We start from the raw sequence: 17,035 nt of genomic DNA on the forward strand, positions 1-17,035 counted from the left end.
CTTGGTAAGAAACTAGTTCCACAGAAAAAAAATCAAGATGGTTGAGAGGTTGAGAACAAAAGGTTCTATTTGAGTCTCGAATCAAATTGTTATTAGTCGCATAGTGTACACATATTTTTCAGATGTTATCGCAGGTGCTTATGTTTTTAGCTCCAACAGGGCAGTAATACCTAACAGTACAAAACAATACACACACATCCAACAGTTGCGTTGGCAGGAAGAGGAGACGGGTACTCATGCCAGCTCCAAAGACCAGGTATACGGAGGTTCCAGGTACCAAGCTGAGTGTTCTGTCTGCAGACCGATGTCCTCGTTACAACTACCTTCTGTCTCACTACCAACATCGTGTCACCACGGGTCAATGTGGGCAACGCCAGGGTACACACCCTCACACTGTGCCAGCTACAAAGTCTGCAGATATAGGGAGGTTCCAGGTGGAGGGACGAAACGTTCTATCTGTAGACCTAAATACATGTTTTACTCCCTCTGCACCCTTCTTTCACCATCCCATTGCAATCCAGACCATTGTAAACCGAGTGTACAAAACATTAAGAACACCTTCCTAATATTMAGTTGCCCCTCTCCKCCTGCCTTTTGCTCTCAGATCAGCCTCAATTCGTCAGGGCATGGACTCTACAAGGTGTTGAAAGCATTACACGGGGATTTCTGGCCCATGTTGACCATAATGCTTCCCAAAGTTGTGTCAAGTTGGCTGAATGTCCTTRGTGTGTTGGACCATTCTTGTTACACACAGGAAACTGTTGAGCGTGAAAAACTCTTGACACAAACCGGTGTGCCTGGCACCTACTACCATACCCCGTTCAAAGGCATTTTAATAATTTGTCATGCCCATTCACCCGCTGAATGGCAAACGTACACAATCCATGTCTCAATTGTCTCAAGGCTTAAAAATCCTTCTTTACCCTGTCTCCCACCTCCTTCATCTACACTGATTGAAGAGGATTTAACAAGTGACATCAAAAAGGGATCATAGTTAGAGCAGGTGTTCATAATGTTTTGTACACTCAGAGTATATGGCCGCCCTGCAGCATTTAACACCCCTTCATCATATACAAGTATAAATCATGTGTTTATAGTATTTCATCTAAGTGATGAATAAAGTACCGCCTGGCATAAACAAGTATCTTAGTTTCTGCAGGAAATTTGCTCAACTCTGAAGAGGGAGGAAGGACCAGTTGACCACAGTGGCTTTAGCCAAAAGGCTTTTATTAACCCCTGTTTTGTAATAGTCCTATAAGTCCGACACACCCACAGCTATCATAAATACATCAAGAACAGAGTGTTCCCTTTGCAAACATCACACACACACACACACACACACACACACACACACACACACACACACAGTAGGGTGGAATGGTGATAGGTCTTCCAATGTACTCTCTTCTTATCTCTGTTGTTTATATATCATCACAAGAGATAAACGTACAGTGCCTTCAGAAAGTATTCACACCCCTTGACTTTCTCCACATGTTGTTGTGTTACAGCCCTGAATTTAAAATTGATTACTTTTTTGTTGTTGTTGTCAGTAGCCTACACACACACACTACTCTGTAATGTGAAAGCAGAATTATGTTTTTTTATTTATTTTTATTTATACTAATTCATAAAAAATGTAAATGCTGAAATGCTGAAATGTCTTGAGTCATTAATTTTTCAARCCCTTTGTTATGGCAAACCTAAATAAGTTCAGAGGTAAAGATGTGCTATACAAGTCACAATAAGTTACATGGACTTGAAAATCTATGMCATGTCCTGAAAAATGMTTGTCTAGCAACGGTCAACAACCAATGTGACAGACCTTGAAGAATTTTGAAAATAAGACGCAAAGACGCACAGCTCTTAGAGACTTACCCAGAAAGACTCACAGCTCTTAGAGATTTACCCAGAAAGACTCACAGCTCTTAGAGACTTACCCAGAAACGGACTCACCACCTTAAGAGAGCTTTATCCCCGAAACACTACATGCCTCTTAGAGACTTACCCAGAAATAAGACCCTTACAGCCCGGTTCATGATGATCACCTTTCCAGGAAGCTAGACTCCAGCTCTGTAGAGAACATGTATCTTCTAGCGTAAGGTCCCTAAGAGCAGGAAGACTGTCTTCCTATCGTGCTGCGGTAGAGAAGATTTATCCCTCTCTCCAAGAGCTGGCGAGCTCCAGTAATAGTCTGGACGTTAATCACAGGTCTTAGAGACCTACTTCTCAGTACAAGTACTAGAGCACATGGGTACTAGTCCTTTCTCTCTGGATGAAAAGACTGTCTACCCCTCCAGCCTCTAAAGGAGAGCGTCGTAGGCAGTAGCTCTTTAGATATCTCACTTCCCAGAATACAAGTCGTGGTTCAAAAACGCAATCCAAACGCACAATCAACGCTTCTCTAGCATGACTGAGTCTAATGTGAGTGTACCCTAGATAATGCATCGCACCAGCTCTTTTCTTAGTAGATCTATAGCTCAAGCAGAAGAAAGACTCACAGCTCTTAGAGACTTACCCAGAAAGACTCACAACTCTTAGAGACTTACCCAGAAAACACTCACAGCTCTTAGAGACTTACCCAGAAAGACTCACAGCTCTTAGAGATTTACCCAGAAAGACTCCCAGCTCTTAGAGACTTACCCAGAAAAGACTACTAACTTTTTCCGCAGCTCTTATTCTCACTTATAAGAAATAGTATTATATTTTATATATATTCTACCGCATTTTCCTAAGAGCGAGAGTTTTTGTTTGATGTCTATTGGTGAAAGGATAAAGTTGCTCGTAGTGAGTTCGTTCTGTTTGATCGTGGGAGCTATTTACAGGCCAGCGGAGGAGTATACGCAACGCCGTGAGAAAAAGTGTTCTCAAAGACTAGGATATGTCTCATCGAGGTAAGGAGGGACCGTCTACTCGGAAAATAGGGATTAAAAATCCATTTGAGGAGGTGTAAATAGGCACTCTGTCTGTATTGAAGCTAAAGACGGTAGGAAGACATGTGAGCTAACGTGGTCAATGCGGTAATCGCTAAATTGCCTCAGGCACGTCTTCGACTATCTGAAAGGACGTTCGGGGCATACGACAGTCATGGAAAGATTGTACATCTCAGATTTGGAACGTGTAAGCTTGGGTGCCATTTGGTAATAAGGGAAATAAGATGGAGAGAAGAGCTGTTGTATCGTAAAGGGAAATGAAGATAGCTCTGATGAGGAGACCTCTATCCTAGATACCAGCTACGGGTCACTAGCAGCTTAGAGGACTTACTCTCCTCCTAAAGAGAAAGACTGTGCGCGCATCTCAAGTGCGTCTTAGTATATTTACCCACAAGAATATGCTTATCAAATACGGACAGCTTCTCCTTAGAGACTTCACCATCTATGAGAAGACTTGTCGGAGCGGGTCTTAGACGTTAGTATCCATGAATATGAGCTACCTGACCCAAAGCTTAATCTTAGACGAACTCTATTTCAAAGCTTCCAGAAAATGACGCTGAATCCTACAGCTACATTTAGTAGGATAATCTGATAACTACCAGAAGGCACAATTCATCTAGTCACTTTCTTGAGAAAGACCTTATTTATTCTCAAGGATATATTCGCATCTGACACAGCTCTTAGAGACTTTACCCAGAAAGACTCACAGCTCTTAGAGACTTACCCAGAAAGACTCACAGCTCTTAGATATTTACCCAGAAAGACACATGGCTGTAATCGCTGCCAAAGGTGTTTCTACAAAGCATTGACTCAGGGGTGTGAAAACTTATGTCAATGAGATATTTCTGTATTTCATATTCAATACATTTGCAAAACAATTCAAAAACGTGTTTTTCACTGTCATTATGGGGTATTGTGTGTAGATGGGTAAAAAATWAAATAATATTTAACTCATTTTTGAATTCAGGCTGTAACACAACAAAATGTGCAATAAGCCAAGGGGTATGAATAGTTTCTGAAGACACTGTAGCTAGTACAGTCAATGCCAAGAAGAGAAGTGACCGCCAACACAATAAAAACTGATTTTAACAGTTGAGTTACTTGGATACTCTTGGTGACTTTGTCATGAAGTTATTTATGCTAGCATCTTTGACAAGAATAAAGCTGCCATGAAGTAAAGTTACARATTTGACAASAATAAAGCTGCCATGAAGTAAAGTTACATATTTGACAAGAATAAAGCTGCCATGAAGTGAGTTACATATTTGACAAGAATAAAGCTGCCATGAAGTGAGTTACATATTTGACAAGAATAAAGCTGTGAAAATGACAGTGGCAGCCAACTGATAACTAACCTTCAGTCTTAATGGCGACAGAAGTTTGGCCGCGTTTCTCATAACACTTCATTGAGCAACACACCTAATGTAAACACATCTATAAAAACTGTTCTCACCCAAATCGGCTACAGTACATGTATTGTGCTTAGACTTGTTTGAGTTCTTACACCAATCATACTGGGCTTGATGATTTGACGACTTGATAATTAAAGCCTGCAGGTATAATTATTTATGACTTTTTTGTCTCTCTATGTGTCAACATTTCGACTGATTAAAAACGGCAGTTTTTTGTTGTTGTTGTGAGGATCATTATAAGACGTAAACGATATTCTAACAGGGTCATACACGTTAAATTAATTTTTAAGGCGTAACAACTCATTACGATTGAAGTGTTACAGAATACCTTCTAATCTAAGTAGTCTCGTGGTTCTCAGACATTTCCAAGAACCCTGATGCTTCAGGTGAGGTTGATGTCAAAGGAGAATACTTAGGTCACACCAATGAGAAGTCCAACATGTTTTTTATTACTTAATTATCTGTTACGTGTAATATATATTTAGAAATATGTTTTAAATATATAATTGCACTTTTCTTTGACATAAATTTTTAACCAATATCTCTGCTTCGCAGACATGAATGCTTCCCAGATCAATGTATATGGAGGTCAAAGGTGGCGTCGCCGTTGACGACGGTGCTCGTTGTCGACATAATGTCTTCCTCCCTGTCCTAGCTAAGATATTTCTCAGTAGGCCTTCACATTTTACTGCTCAGAAACCACTTGCCACTTGCAATCTGTACCTTTCAAAGTGTGTATAGACAGTACTGTTAGTGCTTTCAGTGTGTATAGACAGTACTGTTAGTNCTTTCAGTGTGTATAGACAGTACTGTTAGTACTTTCAGTGTGTAGACAGTACTGTTAGTACTTTCATAAATCAGAAGCACAGCAATGATGGCTGCAGAAGCTATGGAATAGTTCCAATGGTCATGTTGGTCATTTTAATTTGAACTGAGTTGAAGTCATTCCTAGGGTTGCCAAACATAGATGTGAACTGGCAGTAATCTGCTGCATGACTTGTTTAATCCCCACGAACACGTCAGCACGTTTCCAAACAAACCTGGGATTTAGATTTACAATTTGGCCACGATGAGAGAGGAGTAAGTCCTGTGTATTGACATGTGATCTCTTTCCTGTAGTCAAATGACTTAGTAGCTTCATGAATGTGGAATGCTATTAATAGGATTCATACTTTAATCATTTAATAAACATTATTTTGCAGAACCTGACGAAAATCCGGTGATTTTATGTCAAACGGTTTTGTTATATTTCAGTCTTCTGTGATGTAWATAAAGTGTCATATTGGGATGCAAACTGAAAATAGAATACATTTAAACTCTATATCAGCCCATAAACATGTGTGTGGAGGTGTATACTTTTATTTCAAAGTAGATTTGTTTAAGACTACTAAGAAACTGCTCTGTGTGACCCTGAATTAAACTAACCGTAGTATAGGTTAATAAGCCTTCTGCAACCCACCCAAACTAATGAYTACTGAGTCCAATAGGACAAGCTGTCTTTTAGAACAAAAACAAATAGGTCTTTGTGATGCGTTGTGTTTACAGTTACGTCTAGAGGTAAGGCTTTAAAGATCCTCATTGGTCAACTTATTGTTTTTGATTATGTTGATGATGTTATTGTTGTCATTTGTGTTTATGACAGGCATAACACCAATACATTCCTTGTAAATTAACATTGAAAAAGTACATCATCAGAAAGTGAAACTGTATCGTAAAACAGAAAGGGGGAAGGGATGGTTTAACCACTTTCAGTTCAGGTGATTAGGAGGAGGAAGGGTCTCTCTTTACATAACAGTGCCTGGTTTATTATTGTTCCCATAATTACAGTGACAGTATTGAAGGATTATTATTGTTCCCATAAGTACAGTGACAGTATTGAAGGATTATTATTGTACCCATAAGTACAGTGACAGTATTGAATGATTATTATTGTTCCCATAAGTACAGTGACAGTATTGAAGGATTATTATTGTACCCATAAGTACAGTGACAGTATTGAAGGATTATTATTGTACCTGTAAATACAGTGACAGTATTGAAGTTACTCATTGTTACATTGCACTTACACTGCATTTAGGATTATGGCAAGGCCTAGGGCCGGTTAGGATTACTGCTGTAAGCACAATATAACAATGAGTAATCACAATAATGATTACATTGTACAGTAGTTACAGTAATAATGACACCGTGATAATTACAGTAATAATTACAGTAATAATGACACAGTAATAATGACACAGTAATGAGTGAGATAATGTGAAGAGATGTTGTGAGGTGTTTCATGTATCAACAACTTAACAGGATGAATTAAAGGTGGAGAAGCACCCTCAGATGACATAACAACGTCAGAATGAGGATGGGTGGTGTATGGAGGTGAAGAACAGTACCTGTGGAAGAACAGCAGGATGGARAGCGTGGTCTGGTCGATGTTGCTGTTGCAGATGCCCTCGTTGAGCAGGTAACAMGGGTCTCTGACCACCGACTCCAGAGAGTCCAGRCTCATCATGCTGTTCAGCTTGTCCGTGTTCACGTTCTGGTTCTGGAACGTCAGCTGCTCCCGGAACTGGCGGAAGTGGCTGAGCGACGTGGGGCTGCCCATCAGAGGGGTGCTGTGGCCTCTGCCCTCGCCCCCACCTCCAGCTGGGTCTTCACAGTTGGCCAGGTCCAGGCAGCAGGAGCAGCAGTCCAGACCGATGGGAGAGCGACATTCTTCTCCTTCTGACATGATGACAGCAGATCAGGCAGTCAGGTCAGCAGAACACCTTGAGGGACYGGAGAGACAAGTACAGAGCTCCACAGCAGGAGAGAGAGAGACCTTGGCACTGGTCTCTCTTCTTCTCAGGCTTGTAGTTGTTGTTGTGTGTAGGGTGTATTCCTCAGCGTATGCAGAGGGAAGGATTGCCTCCCTCCAGGTTCTCTGGGTTGGGGTGTTGGTAAGTCAAGTGTCGACCAGCTTCCTCCTCTTCCCTGAGAGTAGGCAGTCAGTCGGGTCTCCCTGAGTCTCAAACTCGTCACGTTAATAAGGCTTTGTTTACTTTGGTTGTGAGACACTCGCTTCTGTGTCTGTGGGGGGAGAGAGAGAGTTAGCCAATGCCGTGCTGTCTGTGTCTGTGGAGGAGAGAGAGTTAGCCAATGCTGTGCTGTCTGTGTCTGTGTCGAACACACTCACCCTGATTCAGCGGGAACGCGTTTCAAAGCTGCTTATCACTTTTTTTTGTCCACCGTTTGCGTGCTTAGAGACAGAGGGAGAGAGGGAGGGAGGTGGGGAACCCTTGTGATTGGTAGACAGAGGGAGGGAGGGAGGTGGAGAAACCCTTGTGATTTGGTAGAACAGAGGAGGGGAGGGAGGGGGGGGAAACCCTTGTGATTTGGTAAACGCCTGGCCCTCCTCTTTCTCTGCTCTCTGCTACATCACGATTGTTATTATTGAAAGAGGGAGAGAGAGGGAGCGAGAGGGAGAGAGAGAAAGTAAGAGAGACACAGAGAGAGAGACAGCAGAGAGAGGAGAGGAGAGACACACAGAGGAGAGAGAGAGAGAGAGACAGAGAGAGAGAGACACAGAGAGAGAGAGAGACACAGAGAGAGAGAGAACAGACAGAGAGAAGAGAGAGACGACAGAGAGAGAGAGAGAGACAGACACAGAGAGAAGAGAAAGAGACTGACAGAGAGAGAGAGGAAAGAGAAAGAGAGAGCATGAATACATATGGAAATCGATTAGCATGAAAAAAACTCTCTATCAAAATCCCTTCAGTTTAAACTAGAGACATCATTGGAAGCGACTCAATCAACCTCATCCGCCGATGTCGCACTTGGTAAGAAACTAGTTCCACAGAAAAAAATCAAGATGGTTGAGAGGTTGAGAACAAACGGTTCTATTTGATCTCGAATCAAATTGTTATTGTAGCGCATAGTGTACACATATTTTTCAGATGTTATCGCAGGTGCTTACTGTTTTTAGCTCCAACAGGGCAGTAATACCTAACAGTACAAACATACACCACACATCCAACAGTTGACAGAGCTACAGCAGTGTTTGTCAGACCATGAGACATCCCGAAAATTGCTCTCACAAAATCGTCTGTCGTGTCCAAATGATTGTCCTACATTATGACCCCTCTATGGAAAGAATGAGATTCTTGCAAAACGATTGTTCTCCGTTTTGTTCAAGATGCCCACAGCGTCCTTGGACTATTCTGACCGTCGGTACAGCCGATCTGCCAACTTCTGTCTGTAGTGTCCGAACAGTTGAGTTACACACTAACATGACCCTCTGTGTTGAGACTTTCACGAAGGTGCGACTCTCAGCAACACGTACATGTTGGTTGTTTTGCTCTAGGATGCCCATAGCTTTCACAAGACAACGATAGACAGCTGTCCCTGATTGAGAACCATACCCGGCCAAACAAAGAAAATACAAAAAAGTAGAAAATAGAAACATAGAATGCCCACCCAAATCACACCCTGACCCAACCCAAAATAGAGACATAAAAAGCTCTCTAAGGTCAGGGCGTGACAGTACCCCCCCCCCCAAATTGTGCGGATCCGGCCGCAAAATCTGAACCTATAGGGAGGGTCTGGGTGTGATTAATATTAGTGAAATCAGAATTGCAGGTCAATAAATAGGGGCCTAGAGGCATGTGCTTTGGGACAATGGATCCTACAATACCGAAGTTGCAAGACAAACGAGAAGAGGAAGAGAAGAGGACGAGGACAAGGACGAGGACAGACAACAACAAAGCCAAGTAATCTCAGAGAAATCCGTGCCACCCTAGTTCATCATGTGCTCAGACATGGGAGGACGATGAGAGAAGCTGGACAGCTGTGCAACCCAACCTAAACCGTTACACGGTTGCATCCATTGTCCGTACTTTCAGAAGGAAAACAGTAATTTTGCCTTGTTGTTACTGTGATTCATGTAATGTTGTTGTTACGTTCATCGATGGAAGGATCGGACCAAGGTGCAGCGTTGGTAGGCGTACATTTTAATTTATTAAATCAACACCGAAAAAACAACAAATACAAAACGAAACGTYAAGCWATATGCAGTGCYGAAAGCAACTACACACAAACAAGATCCCACAAACTAAAGGTGGAAAAAAGGCTGCCTAAGTATGATCCCCAATCAGAGACAACGATAGACAGCTGCCTCTGATTGGGAACCATACCCGGGCCAACAAAGAAATAGAAAAACTACAATGCCCACCCAAATCACACCCCGACCTAACCAAATAGAGAAATAAAAAGGCTCTCTAAGGTCAGGGCGGGACAGCTGTAGTACATAGAGACTGAATCTTCACTTTGTTCTCAGTGTAGTTTTTACCAKAGTAATGGATGACCATAGGTCAGTAATGGATGACCATAGGTCAGTAATGGTCAAATTTCATTTTTGCAGAACTGAGAGGRGGCCATCTATTGGAGGTAGGCYGAGACTTCTCACAGCTGAGCAGGAGACTGCCCTGGTGAATATGAAGGTAGGTGGAGACTTCTCACAGCTGAGCAGGAGACTGCCCTGGTGAATATGGTGATTGCCAATAATGCCATCCGTTTTGAGGGAAATTCAAACCCAAATAGTTGAGGTCCAGGTAGTCTTCCAAAGATTTGACAGCATCAGCATTTCCACCATTAACTGGATCGTTCAGAAGAACCTCCATAAGGACAAAGCAGCTGTACCGTGTGCCTTTTGAAAGGAATTCAAACAGAGTTAAGGAACAAAGAGTACAGTATGTGCAGGTAATTGCTATACTGTACAGAATTTTTACTGTATTTAGAGTATGACKCATCTCTACAGCATATCAACACAGTACTGTGTGTACTAGAGTTACTATAACACATTACTATAATCTTTCATTCCATTACAGTAGTACACTACAGTACTGTATTTGTAGTAGAGTAATATGTGTTTTTGACTTCTGTAGAGCATCTTTGAGCTGGATGCCATGGCTGACCCACAGGAGTACATCTCCATCGACAAGGCAGGGTTCAACCTAACAAAAAGGCGCAAAAGAGGGCGCAACGTCATTGGTCACCGTGCCATCGTACAAGTTCCTGGTAAGAGGGGAGGCAACGTCACCCTACGTGCAGCCATCAGCAATCGTGGCGTCTTCCACAGCCATGTCAAAGTGGGTCCGTACAACACAACTCCTTCAATTTCTAGATCAGCTGCACAATAACATTCTTCAACAGGAAGGGGAGCCAGGGCAACCAGAGCAAGCCATCAAAATGTTGTCATTTGGGATAACGTGAGTTTCCATCGGGCTGCTCTGGTTCGCGCCTGGTTCAATGACCACCCCAGGACCATAACATTACCCCTCATACTGAGGTGACGGGACCATAACATTACCCCTCATACTGAGGTGACGGGACCATAACATTACCCCTCACACTGAGGTGACGGGACCATAACATTACCCCTCACACTGAGGTGACGGGACCATAACATTACCCTCAACTGAGGTGACAGGACCATAAACATTACCTCACACTGAGGTGACGGACCATAACATTACCCCTCATACTGAGGTGACGGGACCATAACATTACCTCATACTGAGGTGACAGGACCATAACATTCCCCTCACACTGAGGTGACAGGGACCGATAACATTACCCCTCACACTGAGGTGACGGGACCATAACATTACCCTCATACTGAGGTGACGGGACCATAACATTACCCCTCACACTGGGGTGACGGGACCACTAACATTACCCCTCACACTGAGGTGACAGGACCGATACATTACCCCTCACACTGAGGTGACAGGACCTAACATTACCCTCTCACTAGCTGAGGTGAGGGACCTAACATTACCCGCTCACTACTGAGGTGACGGACCGTAACATTACCCCTCACACTGAGGTGACAGGACCGAACATTACCCCTCACTCTGAGGTGACGGCACATAACATTACCCCTCATACTGAGGTGACGGGACCATACAACATTACCCCTCACACTGAGGTGACGGGACCATAAACATTACCCTCAACTGAGGTGACGGACCATAACTTACCCTCACACTGAGGTGACGGGACCATAACATTACCCCTCACACTGAGGTGACGGGACATAACATTACCCCTCACACTGAGGTGACGGGACCATAACATTACCACTCATACTGAGGTGACGGGACGCTAACATTACCCCTCACACTGAGGTGACGGGACCATAACATTACCCCTCACACTGAGGTGACGGACCACAACATTACCCTCATACTGAGGTGACGGGACCATAACATTACCCCTCATACTGAGGTGACGGGACCCGTAACATTACCCCTCACACTGAGGAGACAGGACCATAATTTACCCTCACACTGAGGTGACAGGACCGTAACAATTGCACTCACTGAGGTGACAGGACCGTAACATTACTCCTTCACACTGAGGTGACGGGACCATAACATTACCCCCTCATACTGAGGTGACGGGACGTAACATTACCCCTCAACTGAGGTGACAGGACCGTAACATTACCCCTCACACTGAGGTGACCAGGACCATAACATTACCCTCACACTGAGGAGACAGGACCATAACATTACCTCACACACTGAGGTGACAGGACCATAACATTACCTCACACTGAGGAGACAGGACCATACATTACCCCTCACACTGAGCGAGACAGGACCATAACATTACCCTCACTGAGGAGACAGGACCTAACATTACCCTCACATGAGGAGACAGGACATAACATTACCCCTCACACTGAGAGACAGGACCATAACATTACCCCTCACACTGAGGAGACAGGACCATAACATTACCTCACACTGAGGAGACAGGACATAACATTACCCCTCACACTGGAGGAGACAGGACCATAACATTACCCCTCACACTGAGGAGACAGGACCATAACATTACCCCTCAACCTGAGGAGACAGGACATAACATTACCCCTCACGCTGAGGTGACAGGACCATAACATTACCCCTCATACTGAGTGACGGGACCATAACATTACCTCACCTGAGGTGACGGGACCATAAATTACCCCTCACACTGAGGTGACAGGACCATAACATTACCCCTCACACTGAGGTGACAGGACCGTAACATTACTCCTCACACTGATAGGTGACGGGACCATAACATTACCCCTCATACTGAGTGACGGGACCGTAACATTACCCCTCACACTGAGGACAGGACCGTAACATTACCCTCACACTGAGGTGACAGACCATAACATTACCCCTCACCTGAGGAGACAGACCATAACTTACCCCTCACACTGAGGTGACAGGACCATAACATTACCCCTCACACTGAGGAGACAGGACCATAACATTACCCCTCACACTGAGGAGACAGGACCATAACATTACCCCTCACACTGAGGAGACAGGACCAACATAATTACCCCTCACACTGAGGAGACAGGACCATAACATTACCCCTTCACACTGAGGAGACAGGAACCTAACATTACCCCTCACACTGAGGAGACAGGACCATAACATTACCCCTCACACTGAGGAGACAGGACACATAACATTACCCCTCACACTGAGAGACAGGACCATAACATTACCCTCACACTGAGGAGACAGGGACCATAACATTACCCCTCACACTGGGAGACAGGCCATCAACTTACCCTCACGCTGAGGTGACAGGACATCTAAAACAGCCTGTTGATCAACTACAATTGATGGTTCAAATTTTAAGTTTGAAAAGGTAAAATTATAAAAGGAAGCTACATTGAAATCGTATGATGATATGGCTAACCAATGTTCTGCCACCATGGTGTTGTAGTAAGACCACAGTCCCAATATTGAACCGGTCTTCTAATCAGATCTGGGATGTGTCCCAAATCACTGCCTCTTCCCTCTTTAGTGCACTGCTARGCCTGGCTWTCAGTGGAGCCTTGTCTGGCAGTGAAACAGTTCATTCAGCCTCATTTACTGCCTTTTAAAAAAACATAGCTGATATGGCTGACTTGCTTAAACAAATGTGGTTTCTACTGTCACGATCYTTATAAGGAGTAGACCAAGATGCAGCGTGGTATGTTTCCATCCTTTATTTTGGAATAGGAAACTTCAAAGAACAAAACAACAAAACGAACGAAACGTGAAGCTAATATAATGCTCACAGGCAACTATACATAGACAAGATCCCACAAAGCACAATGGGAAAAATTGCTACCTAAATATGATCCCCAATCAGAGACAACGATAAACAGCTGCCTCTGATTGGGAACCATACTAGGCCAACATAGAAATATAATTCACCAAGATGACCCACCCTTAATCACACCCCGACCTAACCAACATAGAGAGTAAAAGTTCTCTATAGTCAGGGCGTGACATCTACTGACAATTCACACGTACAAACTATGGCATAAGGGGACGACAAGCGGATAAGAGGAAATCCATCATTTCCATAATAAAAGACATTAATGACCGAGTGTCACGTTCCTGACCTATTGTTCCTTTTTCTTTTATTTATTTAGTTGGTCAGGGCGTGAGTTGGGGTGGGTTGTTTTTGTGTGTTTTGTCTAGTCTATGGGGTGTTGTATGTGTATGGGGCAGAGTAGAGTATAGTTGTCTAGTTATGTCTATGGCTGCCTGGATTGGGTCTCAATCAGAGACAGCTGTCATTCATTGTCTCTGATTGGGAGCCATATTTAAGGCAGCCATAGGCAGTAGGCTTTTGTGGGTAGTTGTCTAGGTATGTTCTATGTTGCATGTGTGCACTTAGTTCAGTTTAGTTTCACGTTTGTTTTGTTCATTTTGTAAGTGGTTGMTTTTTCRTTCATTAAAGAAGATGTATTTTTCACGCGCTGCGCCTTGGTCCTCTCTCTCTCCCATTGACGTRCGTGACACCGAGCTAAGATGGACATAGTCAATATAACTATTTGTTCAGCACTTTTGAAATGTACAGCGACAGAATTCAGAACGTAGGCCGTTCTTACAGTGTTCTCCCTGTACACCAAGTCAGAACCGTAGGATAAATGAAGGGGGCATATAAACAGACAATGAAAGCTTTTATAATATTCAATGATGACATTTCTCTAAAACAGGTTATAGGCTATTTGTGCYCCARCAAGTTAGAACAGTAGGCGAAATTAAGAGACGAAAATATACCAAATTATTAGGGTGAGGCAGTTTGAACGCCGTTTGGGTCTTTGCGTGTCTWAAAAGATACACGTCATATAACACTATTTGACGCATTAAATAATATTTTATTTTGACACGTCAAGTAACACAGTTCTATTATAGAATGTTGTGTGTGCTGAATCTGCATGTGGAAGCCAAGCGCCACCACTACTATCAGTAGACCTGTCAAAGCTGTACAAAAAAAAAAACAAGCACACACCGGGCCACGAACGATGTGTTTACAATACCGTGTTGGTGAAAATACACCAAATTATTAGGGTGAGGCACATGGGCTACTAACAGCTTACTACACAACATACACTTAGTATTACTTTCTTAGCTACAGTATACATATCTCCCTGGCATATTACATCATTTATGCAGCAGCATACAAGACATTCTTGGACCCAACTTGTGAAAGTGGTGCAGCGGTCCTTTGTGGGCAAATTTTGTCATAAAACTTTGTCATCAAAGTCTGGCATTCTGTGGATTTATGGTGGGAATTCAGAGAAAAAACCACACAGCCACTCCATTGAATAGCAGGCTAACGTTAGTGGTTTCTATGTAACACTTGCAGTTAGCCACTGATTCCTTCCAAAAGACTGGATTTGCGATTTCCAACTTCTCGTGTTATCTTTATGTCCAATGGCCGATGAGCACCGATACGTTTTATCTATAATTTCTCTTCATTATTTCTCTTCATATGACAAGGATTAAAAAGGATTTGTCCGTAGATTGTCGACTTGATTCATGATGATGACTGCTAGCTAAGATTTTGAAAGAATGATGTTGTCCAATCAAAGCTACTGTAGATATAACGTGCTATGACATAATTTTATCTGTGGCCAATGACCTTGAGCCTTCTTGGAAGGGCACTACTAATATAACTATATGGCAGGAACCAAAGGATTGAAATTTTGGATGTCTACCCTACTAAGGACTTAAACTTGGTGATGACGTACTGTCCCCATGAGTGACAGAACACTGAGCCAATCATGACGCAACGCTTTGTATTTTCTGCTGGCTCGCCCACCACCATAGAAAGCACTGAGCTACGGCTTGAAACACTGCTGTGTTTGAGCTGCCTTACTCAGAAAACTAAAGAGAGACCATTGTGTGGTATGCAGCTTTTTATTATACATATATATTTTTTTACATTGTTGCAAACTGATATGTGACAAGTATTAATACCTAATACACCATAAACAGGTAAGTCCCCCAAAATGTATTTATATATTATATATTATATTGTATATATTTATTTATATAATTATTTGGGCTTAAAATGTGTCCCCACTGCCTCGTGATTGACGGACTGCATCGCTAACTCTACCATTTGTTTGTGGTCGGGGGCCTTTTCAGAACAACGTGGAGGAGTGGATAGTGTGGAAGTTTTATTTTTGGTCTTTCTCCAATCCCAACCGTATTGGAATATATGTCAGTGGACATGTGTACAGTAATGTGGAGTCTGAGCTACTTGGGGTTTCTTACTGCCCCCGTTGGAAGAAAGTGGTACTGCTGGTGTTGAGGGCATTGCCTCACAAACGGAAGGATTCTGAGGATGAAAAATACACTAGAGGGGTTGCAACAAGCCCACATAAAAACTACTGAATCCTAATATTAAAAACTAACTGACTCAAACATAAAAACTAAACATAGAATACACAAATTGTAAAATACTACTGAATACCACCAAAATGGTGAAAACTGAACTGAAAGTAACGCGCCGGAAACTTAAAAAACTAACTGAATAGCAAACCTTAAAAACTAAAGCTGACTCTCCCAGCATCATTTAGCGCGCAAATTATCTGAGCTGTTCGTCCCTCCATGTCGTTATTGGTCAAATGTATTGATGACAGATTCACAAGTCTTACTTTGAAAAGAAGTCTGTGCGTACTTAAATCAGATGCATGTTTCAGTATTTAATGTGCCGAGCTTTCAGTCAACGACGACCTTCCTCAGAGCAAGACAAGGATTTGACAGAGCTTATGGTTTCTGAAGGCCTTACAGAGTGACAGGCAGACATGATGCATTTAGTCTAGCTCAGTGGTCTGGATATTAAACTGTCACATGGAATCATTACACATTCTAAGATTCTGTTCTAAGATTCTGTTCTAAGATTCTGTTCTAAGATTCTGTTCTCTCCTGCTGTACAGCAGAGTTAATAAGATACTTCAGGATAATGGAGCATCAGTTAGATGAGACACAATATCAAATCGAACATCTATTTTAGACACCCTTGTGAACCACACTACTGTTCTCTACACTCCACAGCGTTTTAACTTTGAAATGACCTCGGCAGGACTCACTCATTGGTTGAGCTAAAGCCAGTCAGATTGTGTTCTGTTACTCCAGATACTCCTACATCAAAGCTGTGGGACTAGACAGACACAGCAGTCAGTGGTATCAAGCTGAACACGGGTAGGTGAGCTGAACATGGGTAGAGTCAGCTGAACATGGGTAGGTAGGCTGAAAATGGGTAGTTCAGCAGAACACGGGTAGGTGAGCTGAACACGGATAGGTTCAGCTGAACACGGAAGAGGGCACACACATCTACAGGATGAGAGAAACCTGACTG

The 17,035-nt window shown here is 42.9% G+C and overlaps 1 protein-coding gene across 1 annotated transcript in view; it reads right to left on the minus strand.

The window, feature by feature from the left end:
- The window catches only part of tsc22d3 (TSC22 domain family, member 3), an 80,472-nt gene extending 72,973 nt beyond the window's left edge, over positions 1-7,499 (minus strand). Inside the window, exon 1 of the mRNA XM_024137818.2 lies at positions 6,730-7,499. Within this exon, the coding sequence (XP_023993586.1) occupies positions 6,730-7,067 (338 nt within the window). The 5' untranslated portion in view covers positions 7,068-7,499. The remainder of the gene's footprint in view (positions 1-6,729) is intronic.
- Positions 7,500-17,035: the final 9,536 nt, after the last annotated feature.

This window comes from Salvelinus sp. IW2-2015, unplaced genomic scaffold (assembly GCF_002910315.2).
Source record: "Salvelinus sp. IW2-2015 unplaced genomic scaffold, ASM291031v2 Un_scaffold1315, whole genome shotgun sequence".
NCBI classification, from domain to species: domain Eukaryota; kingdom Metazoa; phylum Chordata; class Actinopteri; order Salmoniformes; family Salmonidae; genus Salvelinus; species Salvelinus sp. IW2-2015.